Source organism: Fibroporia radiculosa (assembly GCF_000313525.1).
Source record: "Fibroporia radiculosa TFFH 294 genomic supercontigs, scaffold3327, whole genome shotgun sequence".
NCBI lineage: Eukaryota > Fungi > Basidiomycota > Agaricomycetes > Polyporales > Fibroporiaceae > Fibroporia > Fibroporia radiculosa.
In genome coordinates, this window is record NW_012133383.1 from 199,918 (window position 1) to 217,891 (window position 17,974).

Below are 17,974 nucleotides of genomic sequence, written 5' to 3' on the forward strand. Positions count from 1 at the left end.
ATAACAGAGATGTTACCAGAAGTCTAGATGACACAAATTGACGTCGACAATGTCGGCGGAGCATGCCTGAAAAGACACCATGGCCGCCGACCCTTGCGCGCAGACCAGGCGAGACCATGAGCCACAAACCACGAGAGCGGCGCTTTCAATGAAGAACCAGGGTATATTGTCAGTTTGCTTCGAAGAGCTGGGTATAGACTCCACTTACCAACTGCCTGGCAGCAAAACTCAAAAGTCATGCGCCTTTCATTTTAGAGAGCGCTTTTTGGAAACCAGATTTTCACTCTTACTTGATATATTTGCAGAACAGGTAAACTTGAAACAGACGAATGAGTCAGTGGTCCGCGCAGTGAACAGGTAAGTCTGCCTGGGTTTGATGCTGGTCGAGTGGCAATCAAGTGGATTTACTGTTGTCGGAAACGCGGCGGTCACGTGCGGACGCGTCGCGACGCGTGGCTGATTATTCAAGTGTACCGTGACAGAGCGACTCAGCAAGGGCTCGTATCGTCTGCTGAATTGCTCCGGTCAATGAGCGTCGTTCTTCCATATTCATTGCTCATCCTGGTGCATCTGCATCTTCTCAACTATCCCCTGAAAGATGCGTCTGGATACGACGACCGGCTTTTCGATCCCACGCGCGGGGGCATCCGCGAACGAACCAGGGCTATGGAGGACATCTGCTACTTCCTTGTAGGCCAGGTCGAAGGGGGGAGAGAACGTGCCAGATCAGTAAGCGCGACTCTTTGGCACTTCCAGGTGCACGTTGATCCAGTTTGTCTTAGTTGCTACCGATGTACCCTTGCCTCCAACCTTCTGATACGACCGCATTTCGTATATCACTGTCAAAGTATCTGGAAAGTTTGAGACACAATATCATTCATCCATGTCATGCGGAGGGCAAAAAGATATCTGATAACGAGAAGCATCAGGGGCGCCAAACCATCCCTCCCGCATCGTGGTGGAAGGACGTTGTGGTCCGCAAGTCCCTCTTAGAAGAATGCTGTGGCGAGCGGTGGGTAGCCGACAATATATTACTACGATGTCACGCGCAGATATCTGACATCAATTACGTAGATTCGAACGGTTAATTCTGGCTCTTTCGACGCACGCGCTCTTCAAATCCATTCTGAAGCTGGCAGGCTCCCCATCGCGCCCCAGCCTCGCTGAGTCCAGCCAATATGTATGAATTTCAAACATACTGTCAAAAAAGACATGCAGCTCACCAATCTCGGAAGGTCTTGGGTAATCAGTCTAACGCATACATCACGTTTCTGAATATTGCACTGTCCGCGCGCCGCTCCTGGGAACGCTCTGCTTCGGTGCTTGTGCGCCGCGCACAGGACCTCGTAATACTTCGCGTATGTCTTGTAGCCCGCTTCAATCCCGTGTAGTCTCTCATCTTCTTAGATCACACCGCTCTTTAGGCCCAACTGTCTGATCAAGAGCCACAAATACTATCAAGATACAGCAATTTCTCAACTGATCGGCTAAATGCGCTGCTAGAGTCTAAACACAACGATTTACTTCGTAAACTATGGAACGGAGAAGACGGCCCACGCTCTCTGCATTTTCTTATCGATCTTGTCGGGTTGCAGGGCATCCTTGCGGGGACTCAATCATCAATTTCACCCGAATCTCAGCCCACGCTGGTAGTGACACCTGACACTGAGGTACATCTTACACGATTCCGACGGCACCGTTCGATATTGATAATTTCTTTCGATCCGGCGGGCGCAGCAGATAATTCCATCTGCTTCGACCATACCCTCGCTTCCTATAACCGCTGCTCATCATCCAACCCACCTACAATCTCTCGATGCTCCGCTCTTTGTATTGAGTGCACCCCCGTCCATTCAAACCGAGGACGATCAGATCCCTAAGCACAAGGCGGCGATCCCGCTGGCCGTGTCTGAGCGACTAGAAGCTGCTAAGTACGCCCAGCAATCACTACAGCATGCGTTAGCCTACGCAGAGCGACTCCGAAAAGATACTGTCATTCGGTTACGGAAGGTGAAAGCGGCGCCAGTGCCGGCGGATGCATCACAAGAGAGCAGCGGCCTGGGCCTCAATCTCTGGACGGCATCTGACGGTAACAAACCGAACTTCAATGTATGCATGCGAGTAGATCTCATTGCGTTGAACTGACCGAAGCCCTTTGTGCGCATTGTCTGCGCAGACAGCTCCGATATCCGAATTTCTTGCGACCTTCTCCCTGCCTGCCCCGCCATCAGAGTCCGCCCTCGAAGAACGAATCGCCCGCATACGCTCTGAGCTCCCGTCATACACCCTCGCTTCATCTTCACCCCCGTCGGATACCTCAGGCTTGTCAACTCCTGAAGCCTTGCCCGTAGTTGAGTCCGTAGCTCCTGTCAATTGTCTACGGAAACCTCTGCAAAGAGAAAATCGGTCGTTGAAGCCGACAGACGTGAAGAGTAAGATAGCGGTCCATTCACAGGCTGGACCTCCTGTCAAGTCGTCCATACCTCGCTTCGTGACTGGTGATACTGGGAATTCGAAGGCTATGGGTGAGCAGCCTAGCGCACATGACGCTGTGGCACTAGATGCACGCAGAATTTCGCGCAAAATAACCCGCAGAGCGTCTGCCGCTAAAACTCGTCGTTCGACGACATTCGCGAAACGAGACCCACATGAGGAAGTTGATAGGGTGAGTATTGAACATTTTCAGCCCACTTGCAAGTGGCGGACTGACATATTAACTCCACCCTAATTCCTATCGATTTAGATCGTCGAAGCATTTGAAGATGGGTCCCCATCGTTGTCGGAGGGCACGGCTACCCCGAAATGCACAAGCATGACAATTGGCGTACCACTATCCACAGTAAAGAAATCCACCGCTAGACCCTCCTTTGACATAGAACGACATGAGCGCGCTATTCCTATCCCACTGCCCAGGCTCAGGCTCAGTGAAATGGAAGAGCACGACATTCACGCGGACTCTCCAATCGAGACGCCACTGCCAAATCATGAAGAGGAGCCGTTGGAGAACACCTCGAGTTCGACTGGCCAGAGGGGCCTATCTAGCACTGACGACGATGACTATGGAGGGCACAGTATAACTCTCAGAGACATTCTGCTCAAAGCAGGAAGCGGTGATACGGTAGAGTTTGATTTGCTCGCGGATGGTGAAGGACCGGAAGATGAAGAATTTGAGTGGGGTTGAAGATTGGTCGACCGGATCCTGTAAACATAGCCGTGGCACGCTCCTTGCGCAGCGACACTGTTCTCCGCGTGGTGTACGGCCATGCGGCACGTCGAAATACACGCAGCGCCATGTTCCTGGCTTCCGGAACCGTGCCTTTTATTCTAGACTCGCGAATCAAGGACATTTGTGTCAGAGCATCGAGCGAACCAATTGCAATTGGCATGCAGGGTGACATGGTATACATAGAATCATGTATTTTATGAGTGCATGATAGCAGCAGGACATGCTCGTGCGTGAACGTAATGAAGGCCATAACAGATGCGAAGCGAGGAATCACCATTCGTGATATGCAATGTACAATTTTATGCCTCGGATGAAGTCGCTTTGGTCCTCTTCACAGCGGTGGTGTTCTCCCTGTAGCAAGTTGAACCCCCTGTTTGGACGCTTAGAGTACTGGGAAGTGAGGACATACCTGAACCCGTTCTTGAATCGCCTCGACACATGTTTCAGGTAGCGCATCCTGCCCGTGCCAGTCGTCTTTCGGCGCTTGGCCTTCTGACCCCATTCATACGACCGCAGCTTAGCACGAGGGTAGCCACATTGCGCGCATTCTACAGCATATTGATACAGTTGAATCAGACGAGATGAACGATGTGGAGAAGACAGCGAGAATGAAAGGGCAGTGCAAAAAGCAGATGAAAGCGGGACGGACACCTACCCTTGTGCTGCTTGTGGAAGGCGCGGTTTCCACACCGTCTGCAGAGGGTGTGGCTCTTCGTGTGCCGCTTACTGTTGACAGCAAGTAGAAAAGATACCGTCAGTGTTTCCGAAGCCCAACACCAGTCATCGTACGCACCCGAAAGATGTGGTACCTATGTATCGTCAGATCAGCACCATGTCAGCCTCACCATCGTCGGACTCTTGTTCAGCGTGCACAAACCTTTAGTCTGCAGGCAAGCAAAGTCGTCAGCACTCCATGCAAGTAGATCGTCGGATGCAAGTCAGAGGGACGGGCTCCGCCATCTGGCCCAGGTGCAGTGCATCCATCCCTTGATCCGTCTCAAATTGTTCCGTTCAACCGCCCATCTTCAGCTGTACGTGCTGGTCGTCCCTCTGACATGCAGCGAAACGAGTAGACTCACCATCTTGCCTTGAGGATTTTGAGGATGCCGGTGGGTGTTGCGGTTTTCAGTTTCGCTTGCCTACTTGCAGCATGTGGGAAATTGTGCCACGTGCCCGGGAACTTCGGGGTCCTGCCGTAGCCACCGTACAAAATCAAGGATATGCATATGCTTACAGGACTACGATTGTTATTTCTCCAGCCAGGTCGTCCGCCAATCCACAGTTTCTACACAACGGTCTCTTCTGGTCGTCAGAAATAATGACATCATCCAGCCGAACTGGGATAACATCGCATATTATAATAATGGGCACGATTATGATTGCAAGTGCTCCTGCGACGCAGCAGGGCTAGTGATAGTCTTAGTGTTGCATGACGGACTTACTGCCCAAGTTCGGTGTAGCCAACTGGCGGAGAAAAAGGATCACAAAAATCGGTTCTTCTTCATCCTTGCGCAGTAGCTTGTTACTTTGAGATGAGAAGAATCTAAGCAAAACTGAGCCGGAATCAATATTTAGGCGGGGGACCGGCTTTCCGCAACTTAGCTACGGTAGCACTTATTATAGGCGCGCACCTGTGTGCTTGCTCTCGATCAACTACTTCTCAGTTGCCACTCGATACTTGTCGTTCTCATTTCCAGTGTGGGAGTCTTCGACCATTTTTCATCTGGGAGAAGCTATTGGTGAGTAAGTAATGCGCACGTACGGGTTAAGAGACACCCAGTGTCGTCTAGTCCGCGTCTCAGCTATTCATTCCCGGTGAAATTGAAGAAACGCAGATCAGGAGGTATCAGCATGCGGCGGCTATTAAGGGCGAATAAAGCCACGACTGTTGCGACGGAGGACTTCCAGCCAAATGAGTCGATTAACAAGAGACGGGTTGATCAGCCTCCTCTCATCAAGACTACAAAGCCTCCTCCCCGAGTTAGAGCAAGCCACGACTATCGCCGACCTAAACCCAGTCGTTTTCATAACCAGCATGGTAGCTCCGGTGAAAAGCAGATGCATCTTCCTCCTACTGCGCATTCGCAAACGACTAGTATGAGTGGCTCGAGCAGTGCCCCTCTGAGGACGGCAGCGAGTACTTCAAAGCATCAGGATCGGGTTCCTTCGTGAGTCATTTCGTATTCTAACTCATTCCAGTGATATATTTTGTCATTTGATCTGGTGCAGACGGTCCACCATGATACCGTCATCTTCTACATCGATTTCGTGGACACGACACAGGACCGATGGCCAACGGTCAAAACCATCTTTGCACATGCCCTGTCTCTCAATTTCCGAATTCAACTCTTCCAGTCGTAGAGTTTTCCCACAGCTACAGACACACCCCGCTGTGATACCACCAACTTTTCGTGGAGGCGAAGCTCAATCAATCGGGACTGCAGAGTCTACAAGACGGAAAGATAGGCCTCGGACAATTTTGCAGTCCCATTCACCACGGTCGTGAGTTGTCTGCAATTCTCCGAACAATGGTTCTAACCAGTCATTTTGATTCCGTTTGGTGTGATGTCCTTCGTATTCGCGCATCTGCAATTTCTGGCCTTTTCGTCCTTACTGTAATGTCCAGTACTAGACGCACACAGCCCGAAGTGCTTCCACGCGTATCTCAATCAGATGCTGACCGTGCTAGTCCCTTCTCACGCCAACAGTCTCAAGTCTCCCTACCCTCTCATGATCTCCCAAGCGTACCGTTGGGTAGTATCCATATCTACTACTCGACAAGTTAGAATCCCTGACTGCCGTTACCTGATCTAGCAGAAGATACGAGTTCGTCTCTTGTGTTTGGTCGTGGTAGCTTAGTAGGAAGATCGTCTAGTCCGCGTTTAGCTACTAACCTCAGTCTGCCGCGGAAAAGGCCAAGACTCTCGCGTGACGACAGAAGTCAGCTTTCCTTGCCCAACCCCGCCTTAGTTGATCCTGCGCTTAACGACTTTCATTCTACCCCGAAGTCTGAGGACCCATCCGTTCCTGATTTTGCTCTCATGGCCAGTCCTCCGCCAGTTGCCGAAAAACTGCCGAAACAATATTCATCGCTCAAGCGTGAACGCAGTCCAACTCCAACAATAACTGACGAGCCCAAGCTTACCGCTGGAGGTGTAGTACGTCTTGCACCGCTTCCGGACAATTGTCAGAAAACAAATGCCAACTACGCTTCGAATCGCAACGCATGGATCAAAGATATTGTTGGGAGAATGAAACGTGTGAGCGATAACGTGAAGATTCGGAGAGCATTCACGCGGTGCGTCTGTGCATCGCCTGTATTCCCATTCGTCTTCTGAGTACGTTCCAGTGAGGATGGAATTGCGATCGACTGGTGAGAAATTGAGTTGTGTAGCCAGTAGAGAATCTCTTATGATATCGATAGGACGAGCAATATCCCTGTACACCCCGACATATTCTCGGCAATTTTTGACAAGAACGGAAGTCTTCGGCCAGATAACTCTGCTAATTCAGAAATTGTTATGGTAGACGACGAAGATCTTGTCCCCACACAGCATTCTTTACTTTCCTCAAACCAATTTGTGCCACTATCAGCCGTCGTCAAGAGCCATGTCATAGGCATTACGATGACCGCCGAAATGGAACCTCAGACACCTCGCCCAGCATTGGCTACTCGGTCGACGATCACTCCAGATGAACATGTGACTTCTCATGATTCTCGTCTCGCAGGTTACGCCGAAGCTCTGGTGCTCCCTCTACCATCGTCGCAGTCCCTTGCCACGCCCGGTTTACCTAGGAATAAGCCTCGACTGTATTCTCAGTCTTCTGCCACGCCCGATCTGCCTAGGAGTAAACCTCCACCGTTTTCTCAGTCCCATGCAGCGTCCATTGACGGTCTGCCTAGGGCAAAGCCTTCATGGTCTTCTCAGCACACTTCGCTCCCTCTTCCTCGGTCGTCAGGCGCTACACCCAATAGCTCTCCTGCTGACGTAACGCCGTCAAACCAAGCTACCACTGGAGATAAGTCTCGAACACGCGCTGTATCACAGTATTCAAACCAGAACTCGGAATTGCCATGCTACGTACCTTCTGTGACGTCTGGTCTGGATCACAACGCTGAGCCTATCGATCCTGTCGTGTGGTCTACACAAGCACATACCATTGCAATCATGACGGCTGAACATAGTGCAATCAAAGATCATTTCATGACGAACAAGGTAACTGATACTGAGAGAAGGCCTGCATGTGCACAGGCAGTACTGGATCCATCGATAAATGACTTTGATCCATTGGCATTCTTGGCAGCTGGTCAACGGCCCATTAGGTATGCGGCAATTTCGCGGGATGCTCTGCCCGAGACGGGCAATCTACTATCGCGAGAACCCGTGCCCTCTAGTCTAGCGTCGAATGCGAAGACAGATCCATTGTTCTTAGATTCCATTGCACCGGCTGAGAAACATATTGACTTGAAAACTACTGTTAGCAACTCCTCAAGACGGTGCGTTCGTTATGCTGCTGTCCATGAAATTACGATTGATCCTTTTCCTGCTATTACTGTCAAATCTACCAGTCACTCTAGCACTGACCTATCTTATGAATTCGTTGAAGTAAAAAAGCAGGTAGTGGAACAAACAGGATCATGGAGCTCGAATCGTTCGCCTGGAGCCCTACAAACTACATCCTCCGTAATATCTCCAAATTTGAATGCGCTTGCTGCGAATACTTCAACAATAGGACCATCTACTGGCCTGTTAACGCAGCCTTACCTATACGAGCACACGCCGAACGAGGCAGTAGCGGACAATCAACGTATTTCTGGGTATGACTCGCCCCCCAATGGAACTGAAGGCAGCTGTCTCTTGGGTACCCAGTCGAACATCTCGAGGCATGATATCAATTCTTCAGCGTGCGTGGTAGGTCCGAGACCTACGGGCTCGACGACGGTCTCATCAAAGAAGCGCAACATCTTCGCGGACAATAACACGTCGTCTCAGTCGCGTACCATGCTTACAGAATCCGCGTACACTCCTGCTGTAGAAGAGAAGGAGGAAACTGTGACACTTGAGCTCACCGCATCGATGAAGGAGGGAATGAATTTTGAAGCTGCCGCTGTTGAGTTTTTGAATAGGTATGTGTGATATATGCCTCCTATAGGATAATAAGTTAATGCTTCTCAGGTATCTCTTGACATTCAATAAGGATCGCTCGCTACTTGCTGGCGCATACTCTCGCTTGGCGACCTTTTCGGTGCTTTATCACGACCCCTCGGGTCAATTCTCGGCGCTTTCGGGTCGCAACGTTTCCTGGAGAGACAATAGCAAGCTGGATATCTTCAGACAGGGCAGACCAGAAATCATAGTGAATCTGCTGTCATTACCGGCTGATAAGTTCGGTGTGGGGGACTGGGCGAAGGTCTATTACGACGTTGTGTCCCTCCACGATGCCTCAGTCTTGTTGATGTGCTATGCCGACAGCGAGGTCTCAAATCAGTCTTGCGACCAACGATTTGTGCTTAGGCCGCGGGAGTGGGACGAAGAAGACAAGTACGCAAATTGCTCATCTTCGTCGTTACATCATTAACAGGCAGCACAATGTCTTAGAACCACGGAAGAGCTGTGGCCCTTCATTGCTGTATCTCACCAGATGACCGTTCGAGGAAGAATGTAATTCTCCACCCTCGCCGGCCTTTCCAGACCAATTATCGGACTTGAAACCAATTGGATCTGGATTTGTCACGTTACATTCATGACCTGACTCGTAAAAAGCAAGAAGTACACAGATGCTTGACTCGTCTGTCATCGCTACGCGCGTCCGTGCGTGCTCGATCTTATACTACCTTACAATATACAATCATCATGTCTTATAGTTGAAGTGAGTGTCTTCACTGACAGACAGCAATCAAATGAGGCGATAGTACAATCACGGGCAGAGCTCATATTAGGGCATTGTAAGGTCCGCACCTGGGCCGCACAACTGGGCTCGTGTCGAATTTGTACTGACAATGCAGCCAAGGTCATGTGGCGTTGAGACCCGAGGATGACTTGCCCAAATCAAGTTGGATGAGACTGAATCGAAAAGCCATTCATGATGGCACTTGAAGCTATGTATGCTCGCGCTCCACTTCGTTGCTCACTCGCTGCGATGTGACTGTGATTTTACGGTAACTTTATCATCATCAAGCTGGTCTGTTGACAAGTTGGAGTCCGTGACCCTGAAATCTATGCATTGACAGTACGAACACTCACGAGCTCTAGCGTAGTTTGATATTTCCGGGATCTTACTCCTGGTGAACAACCGGGTTCGACCGGACGTACTGACATCGGAGAACCAATGATGATCACTCGGATGTCGTTTTGTGCCGTTTGAATTACGTGCTATACCCGCAGAATCTACGTCCGCTCCAGTTAAAAAGGAGGATAAACCTCCGACGCTTGAGATGAATGATGCGCCGACGAAGGAGCGGAGGACTTCTGAAGCTGTCGCCGTTGATTTCCGTGGCATATGCGTAGTCACAAAATTCCCTTCAATAATTATCTGATCACATTCAATAGGGCTCGACCGCCCACTTTTTGTTAGCGCATATTCTAGCTTGGCGACTTCAATTCTCGGTACAATATCAACTCCTTCGCGAGAAGCGACTGGAGCTAAAACATGGCTCAAATGGCTGCAAGAGCATAGCTGCGCTTCAATCCTCCATGTCTGGTGTCTGCGTACGGTGTGGGGAGCTTCTAGGTTCGGTAGTCTTCTTCCAATGCTGACCACTGTATGCTATTTTAGAGTGAGAGGGAAGCCGAAGGGCTGGTTCTGTGTTGCCAAGTGTGCATATGAGCATATGAAGACACTGACAATTTTTGGACAACCAGACGGACAGACATCTGATTATAACATCGGTAAAACCAATGTCTCCGTTTCGATTTCGAACGAATAGCGATAGCGTATGTACTCATAGTATCTTACTGTCTACATTAGGGCCAGACCCTCGAGGACAATGAAAGGAGCCAAAAAAACAAAAAGAAAAAATCATTGGTAAATCAGTCGAAAATGCTGGCGTAGGATTGGACTTCAGTATGAATTATCAGCGTACGTTCTGAGATAATAACAGCTTCCTCATTGGCAATAATACCAGAAGGACAAGACGCCAGCGCACGAAGAACAGGCTGACACCCGGCCCAGGCTACCCAGCCGAACCTCGACGCATCATGATAGAAGAGAACGATAGATATGTCATTTTGAACCACTTCAGAACGGCGGTTTCTTCATCCGTTTCCTAATTGATATCGATTCCGAATATGTTTCATCTCTAATAAGAATCGGCATAGATTGTTTTGTTTTTACTTTGTATGCGTACACGTTATCGACTCCGAGTCCAGCGCGACTTCAGTCAAAATCAATGTATATATTGCGCACATGAATACAGTACCATCAGCTGGGGCGGAGATGGCAGCATAGAAATTAGGCAAGCTTCTCCTTCGTATGTGAAACCGAAGAAGATGGTTTTTTTTGCCGATTCTGTGGTTTCCAACCGAATGTAAAAATCCGCTCTCGTTTCCATTCCAGAAACTTTTCAGAAACGACACAGAAAAACGGCCGCCTCTTTGATGAGCCTAACGTCGTTATTCCATCATGTTGATACCACACGCACTCACATCGATTTGAATGGAAGTATTCGCCATCAACGAAAGCATACCCATTGGCGCCCTACGAGCCGCTCCGACCAATCTTCCGACACAGCTTTTGATTTACCCGCATTCACCGAGGCCATTCGAACGCCATTGCGCAATCAAGACTTCGAAATATATGGGTCATGGGTTAAACAGAACATGTCAAGGTTGCGCGTAGGACTGTACATGATAACGCGATGACAGTGCTGCTCCGACAATCTGGTGCATAGAAGTTACCAAAAACAAAAACTGAGCGAACGCCCAGCAGTGGTATAAGTACAGTAGTGCGTTCGCAGCTCTTGTCCCCAGCATTCTGCACAGATTCTCAAGTAAGTGTCTGGTGCTAATCTTTGGGGTGCATCTAACTGACCTTTAATATGATCTAGCATGTCCGACCCATCCACTTTCAAACCAGTGTACCAGTCCAGCAGCGGAATCGGAGGGTTTAACCTCTTGGATCCTGCTGACCTTTCTTTTGCCTTTGACTATGATCATACCGGCTCGCTGGACCACGTTGTCCTCTACCAACCCGGTGCGGGTACCATATGGATTCTGAAGAACGACAAAGGGACGTTCAGTCCCGTTTACGCACAAGGTGCACCCGGTAATGGCATTGGTGGATACGACCTTGCGTCGACCGCTGACCGTGTATTCGCATTCGATTACGACCACTCCGGGAAACTCGACCACCTTGTCCTTTATCGCCCCAACACCGGCATCGTATGGATCCTTAAGAATAATGCTGGGACCTTCAACCCAGTTTTCCAGTCCAGCTCTGGGATCGGAGGGTTTAACCTTTTGGACCCTAACGATCACGCCTTCGCCTTCGACTACGACCGTTCCGGCAAGCTCGATCACCTCGTCTTCTATCAACCTGGTGCTGGTACCATATGGATTCTGAAGAACGACAAGGGCACATTCAGTCCCGTTTACGCACAAGGTGCACCCGGTAATGGCATTGGTGGATACGACCTTGCGTCGACCGCTGACCGTGTCATCGCATTTGATTACGACCACTCTGGGAAACCTGACCACCTTGTCCTTTATCGCCCTAACACTGGCATCGTATGGATCCTCAAGAACGATTCTGGGACCTTCTCCCCAGTTTTTCAGTCCAGCTCCGGGATCGGAGGGTTCAACCTCCTGGACCCTAACGATCACGCCTTCGCTTTCGACTACAACAAGAATCGTAAGCTTGACCACCTCGTCTTTTACCAGCCTGGTGCGGGTACCATCTGGATCCTGAAGAACGTGAAAGGGACATTCAGTGCCGTTTATGCACAGGGTGCACCAGGCGTTGGAATAGGTGGTTATGACCTTGCATCCACTGCAGACAGGGTCTACCCATTCGCCTATGGACACGGCCTCGACCAGGCCTATCTTGTTCTTTATCGTCCCAACACTGGGATCATCTGGATCTTGGAGAACAACAATCCTAAGGATTAGGTACGCGGAATAGGCTTAAGAGCAGAAGTAGGGGGTGCTGGAATCTTGAGACGTGGAAATGTATGATTCTTTGTGACGGTCTGTGTAGTGTATCTGATGTACTATGAGCGTATCCAGTCTCCATATGTGTTTAAGTGCTGTAAATCAGAGAATATATCTGGAAATGGCTTGTTTTGACTACTCGCGAAGGACCTTGTAAGAGAATAGCTAAACGCTGTACCGCAAGGTGAAAGTCAGTCCAATGGTCACAGAGATAAATGATATGTACGATATGTATCCATCCGCATTTGATAGTTCACGGGCTGAGCAGTCGCCCTTCTTCGAAGCGGTCGTAGCATACTTTTGCGAGTCGAAATTAGCCAATTGACTATCCAGAGTGGGGTAGACTGAATACAGCGTGGAGTGACTTGATGCTGTCAGACACTCTAGCCTCAAGATCTGTGCGGCATGGCCACGTTTATATTAATTCGGCGCAGTTTCCTTATACATTCGTTCACTGATGCCACCGTGGGCACGGCGATCCGAACGAGGCGCTACAAGTGAATTTCTTCAAAGCCCTTTACTGCACCATATTCGCCTCGTCTTGAGCCTCATCCGTGGAGAGTAGGCGATTCGTGATCTCCACTTCGAATTGCACGCATTGCGTCCGGTCCCAGTGGAAAATAATTTCCATCCAGTGGCGACCATCATGCTTTCCGCGCGGTGTGAAACGAGAGGTGGCGAAGATGATGCGATAGCGTTTTCTAGGAGCATCTCAAAAATACAGGCGCTGCAAGTAGACAAGAAAACTCGTATGTATACGCCGTGGCGAAATCTGCAACCGCCAGCCACCCGACTAATTTGAATTTGTCAATCGTCAATCCGCGGTGGCTGCCATCACCGTGACTAGTGTCAGTTCAGCTCCTATTTGCCATGTTACCAACTCTCATCATACTGGACTTCGACAGGTCCACGACCGACCTGCCCGCGTCCCCGCCGTCCAACATTAGCGCACAACTTAGAAATCGCCTTTGCCGACGGTAAATCGCCTAAAGCCAGTACTAGTGTTGTGGCACCTCCCCCGCACTTATAAGGGTCACTCGCCATGCTTTCCGGGTTCCCAGTGAGCTTGCAGTGGAATCTACGCTTCTGGCTTGAGAAGCAATTGGACCGAAGTCTCTGTCCAGCCTCCCCGAAATTGTGATGCGATCATCAAATTTGATCTGATTCGTCCTTCACAGCTTCACCGGTTGAATATACAAGTTTTACTTCCATGTCGTCACTATGAAGATTTGTTGGTCAACCTCATTCCCGCCTATGACCACCATGAATATATTTACCTCGTTTCATTGTCACTGCATACTAGCCAAGCAGTCTTCACATGTTAATCAAACAGTACAACAATCCCAGACCACACCCATCTTACAAACCAAAGGAGTTGACCTCCCTATTGCAAAACTATTGAATACAGCCTAATGAGACAGGACACAAGTACTGAATGATGATTAAATCGTAGTGAACTGGGAATTTTCACAGTACCGATGAAAGGGCCAAAAACGAATAATTCAAGGAGTGTGGTACAATCTCCGCATGAGATATAGCGTCCGTGTGAGAGATTGCATGAGAAAACAGGCAATGAATGAATAGTAACCTGTGGAGCACTCAAGCATCGCGAATTATGGTATTTCTCTTGTATGCCCACCCTAATGATGTCAAGAGAACCAGCCCTTCAGGATCAGGAGCCGGAGGACATCCTAGAGACTAAGAGAGCCAGGGCGAGAACAACACCCCATCTCCATTTCTCCCAGATCATCTGTCGCCATACTTCAGACCACCCTTTAGCCGCCTTCGGTGCATCACCGTTAGCGGCGTTGGCTGGTGTGAGAGTGCCGCTGCTTGACGTACGTGAGACAACAGCGGGGTCGATAGTGGTGGTGCTAGTAGGAAGTATAGACTCTGTCGGTGTTGATGTTGTGGTCGTGGAGACTGGAGATGGCATTTGTGATTGAGATGGGGGACCGCGCTCTTTCTCGCCCATATTTGGCAGATCGCGCAGTGCCGAGGTGCAATACTATAGGAATAAGATGTCAGCGCCGAACTGACTACTACAATCAACACAAGCAGTCTCCCTCCCCGCTATTGTGACCGCTGCAATGTGTGCAGTTTATCGAGATTTTGCATCCACTTTACTGCAGGGGATGTGCGACTACGTCACAATGCCAGGAGGGCAACGGAACATCGGTAGACTGGCTTGACAGTATCATTCAGCACTTGTCACACTCACCTCGGGGAATGCTTCCTTGAACTTGCGCTGGGTGAGATTCCAAGCATGACTACGCGCAGCATATGTACGTTTTTCAATGTCCGTGTTGGTCACCGACCCCGTCGTCATCTCATCTGAGAGCATGAAGGAGAGTAATCCAGTTAATCTATCAAACAGACAAGTGATTTATCAGCCGGAAAACAAAGAGAATGGTCCGCGATGACGAACATTGTCGATACGCTCCACGCTGGATTCCACTGAAATGTAAATTTGATCAACTATTGTGCAATGCGGCTGAAGAGACATAGAACATACAGTGCCAGGATGGAAGTCGGACATGGAGAAGCAGATCCTTCTGTCTGGCTGGAATCGGCCAGAAGGAGTCAACATCTGCCCACGACACAACATGTTGATCTCCACGGATCCCGTCAATCATGCATAGCAACGCACCTTAATGCCCGGCGGCTTGAACGGATATTCTGATGGGAAGAGTAGGACGCCGTGGTACTCCCCGCCAGCGAAAGGAGAGTCGGGTGGGCCGCGCTGGTGACAAAGATAACGGTATGTGAGTTCCGAAGAGCGATCAAAGCAAAGGGGGACCATACGATAATGTAATTCCCTGTACGCGCTGCTTCAGACAACACCAATTGTCATGGTCAAAAGGGTACTTACAGGTCAAGATGTTCTTCTCCTCCGGCACGGCCCACACGAACGGGGGCGGGTCCCTCTGCATCGTCATGTATTCCTTGGTAAGCTGAGAAGATTTTGGTGTCAGAATTCGCATAACAATCGTCGTCGAGGGTGGCGTACTCGTTTGTGTGCAGCCTTTGAAGCCATCGTGGTGGTCGCTGGATGAGTTGTACTGGCCTTAGAGCGTCTCCAAGGCTGCCTCTCGTCTCCGCCATGTGGCGCTCGCGCGGTCTCGTGATCAGCCGCAATTCTACTCCTCAACTTGACTCTGACTTGGAGGAGGCTGGCGACAGAACCCGGACAATCGCCATTCTTATGCTTGACTCCAGGACCCTCCAAGGCCACCGTAAATCGGGCAAAAAGTATCTTGTTACCAAAAAACTTCAGGGCCATTAAATACTGCGCAGCATCTGGATAGTCACTACGTCGACTTTCCAGGTCATTGACGAGCCACTTGCGTCTCCGCCAGTAACCACTCTGACTTTTACCGCTCCTTGCTTGGCGAAGTCAAATAGTGTAATAATCAAGAACTACCATGTCATCATCAGCCTACATATAACCCCACGCTGCTCATTCCTGAACAGTCACTATACGGTACTTCGTTATCATCTTCCGTTACTAGTTGGCTGTGCTTTTATTGCTTCGCTCTCCCTCCGCAACTCCTGGATCACCGCCTAGATGTCTTTATCAACGCGGGGTCGCTTAGGAAGCTAGTCGCACTCACCGCCAACGCTTCTGGATTCACACCACTTTCAATCATGCCGACGCACGTCGCAAGTGTCTCTTTGTCGAGTTGCGTATTCAAAAGCTGAGATATGTCATGAAGGACTGATTCCGCAGCTCAGAAGAAGCGTATATACAACGTAAAGGGGCCCCTCTTACTGTCTAGAGTCTGCTGTGCCGATGCAATTCTGTCCGCTTCTCTTGATGACATGGCGGGTCGGCCAACGGCACTTGACTGTCAGAATATTAGCGTCAACGCGAACATTGAGTAACGTTGAATTGACCCTCAGCGTCCTAACAGTAAAATCCGCAGCGTCGAAGTGAAGAAGGAGCCAGCCTGGCCGCTGCCGACTCGACGCGTCGTGATGGTCGCGTTCACATGATCGGTCAGCCACAATCGCCTCTTCCCTTGCCGCTTGTGTTAGCCTTCGATGCGGTCTTCGGGAGCAGCACTATTGGAAACCCTGCGCCACCACAGACAAGCTTGGGAAGCGACACTAAAATAGGGAGCGTAAGCAGCTTTGCTAATGCTTTGTCATGGCACCTACTGAGTGGTATAGATAGCTGCGAGTTGGTCTGAACTTTGCATTCCCAATCTACTCGCAGACAGCTGGAAACATGTCCTGGCCCTCACTTCTTGCTGGCTATGAAAACGCTGAGCCTTTGCCCACCAGCATTAACGCGGACGGAAAGTCCCTGTACAATCCGCCTGGGCCTAGATCGGCCGCATACGACGAGTTTCCGAAGCCCATAATTTCGACTAACAATGGGTTTGACTTTCATAGTGAGTCGTACCAAACTCATCGACTGACCTCGTGTAACGATGTGTGCCATGTCGGCCGATCCGCCTCCTAGTCTATTATATGCAGCACAGTGCCGCGGAATCCCAATACGCTAAGGAGCTGCACGAACGCGTCAGGAGGGAGTTTCCAGAAGTGAGTGACTGGTACCTATACTTGCAATATCCTGCTTATGCGCTCCATCTGTTTATTTCAGCTTCGCATTTACAAGTTGTGGGATAAACCTGTTGGTGAGCTTGCTTACATTCTGCGTCATTCTGTTGAAGTTTACTCTTGAGTCGTAAAAGGCCCTCACCCCGTTGCGATGTTCGAAGTGAACACATTCAACCCCCACCAAACTGGCGCTTTCTTCTCGTGGCTCACCGTAAACCGTGGACCCTGCTCGTGCGTCGTTTCTTCTTAGTATCACGTGACGACCATCATATCTCTTCCCAGAGTTCTCATTCACCCCAACACCGGTGACTCGCCCAAGGATCACACCGAGCTAATGTCGTGGATGGGGAGGCCGTACCCGATGTTTCTCGACGCCTTGAAGCAGGGCCGTCCCCGTTGATCGCGCCCAGTACACCCGGTGGGCAATCGGCTGTATGTGTACATATGTGCTGGATCGTCTTCCGTAGGGACGTGTATCGTCATATGCTTGCTCTGTAATATCATCTGAATTGCAATCACACGAAGCAATTCGCGACCTGAGGAGCCCAAGAAAGGATGCTGGGCAGTACGACGATCGCGCATAGCTGTTACGTGTGACATGTCGCGTCACATTGCGCGATGGCGCAGGGCTCCAGCCTCCGAATTCGAGCCTGAGCGCAGGGTCCGAGTCCACCGCGTCTATAAAGCCGGCCCATACCTCTCCCGTAAATTTACTGCACCCCTCACCGCACATATCTTTCGCTTTCGACTCAGCACTCTCCCTCTTTCGATCACATTTATCAACAATGCCCTCCTCACAACGCATCGTCGACGACGCCCTCGGCGCAGTTGGTAACACTCCTCTCGTCCGACTAGACCGTATCGCCCGCCAGGAGGGGCTCGAATGTAATCTTCGTGCGTGCTCTGTCTGTCGACCTGCGCTTCACTAATTCAACTACGTCGCACCTTATGTACACAGTGGGGAAGTTGGAGTACACGTCTGTCGGCGGCTCGGTGAAGGACCGCATCGCGAAGCGCATGGTCGAGACCCCCG

General features: G+C 50.2%; 5 protein-coding genes across 5 annotated transcripts; 4 read left to right on the forward strand and 1 right to left on the reverse strand.

Moving 5' to 3' along the window:
• Positions 1–528: 528 nt before the first annotated feature.
• On the forward strand, positions 529–3,181 carry FIBRA_04724 (uncharacterized protein; the record flags this gene model as incomplete). Its single annotated transcript, XM_012326514.1, has 8 exons — positions 529–729; positions 783–1,012; positions 1,075–1,180; positions 1,236–1,358; positions 1,425–1,670; positions 1,738–2,109; positions 2,177–2,665; positions 2,744–3,181. 8 exons carry the CDS (start codon positions 529–531, stop codon positions 3,179–3,181), a joined length of 2,205 nt encoding a protein of 734 aa, XP_012181904.1.
• Positions 3,182–5,844: 2,663 nt separating this feature from the next.
• FIBRA_04725 (uncharacterized protein) lies at positions 5,845–8,806 on the forward strand (the record flags this gene model as incomplete). Its single annotated transcript, XM_012326515.1, has 5 exons — positions 5,845–5,983; positions 6,041–6,524; positions 6,576–6,599; positions 6,651–8,354; positions 8,404–8,806. 5 exons carry the CDS (start codon positions 5,845–5,847, stop codon positions 8,804–8,806), a joined length of 2,754 nt encoding a protein of 917 aa, XP_012181905.1.
• Positions 8,807–11,274: 2,468 nt separating this feature from the next.
• FIBRA_04726 (uncharacterized protein) lies at positions 11,275–12,333 on the forward strand (the record flags this gene model as incomplete). The annotated part of the gene is made up of 1 exon (XM_012326516.1): positions 11,275–12,333. One exon carries the CDS (start codon positions 11,275–11,277, stop codon positions 12,331–12,333), a length of 1,059 nt encoding a protein of 352 aa, XP_012181906.1.
• Positions 12,334–14,047: 1,714 nt separating this feature from the next.
• On the reverse strand, positions 14,048–16,199 carry FIBRA_04727 (uncharacterized protein; the record flags this gene model as incomplete). The annotated part of the gene is made up of 12 exons (XM_012326517.1): positions 14,048–14,383; positions 14,597–14,741; positions 14,804–14,832; positions 14,891–14,965; positions 15,026–15,118; positions 15,181–15,194; positions 15,248–15,329; positions 15,386–15,758; positions 15,819–15,831; positions 15,885–15,939; positions 15,990–16,093; positions 16,148–16,199. The coding sequence occupies 12 exons, from the start codon at positions 16,197–16,199 to the stop codon at positions 14,048–14,050; spliced, it is 1,371 nt and encodes a 456-aa protein (XP_012181907.1).
• A 168-nt stretch (positions 16,200–16,367) lies between these two features.
• FIBRA_04728 (uncharacterized protein) lies at positions 16,368–17,341 on the forward strand (the record flags this gene model as incomplete). The annotated part of the gene is made up of 6 exons (XM_012326518.1): positions 16,368–16,499; positions 16,553–16,772; positions 16,844–16,923; positions 16,985–17,018; positions 17,076–17,172; positions 17,224–17,341. 6 exons carry the CDS (start codon positions 16,368–16,370, stop codon positions 17,339–17,341), a joined length of 681 nt encoding a protein of 226 aa, XP_012181908.1.
• Positions 17,342–17,974: the final 633 nt, after the last annotated feature.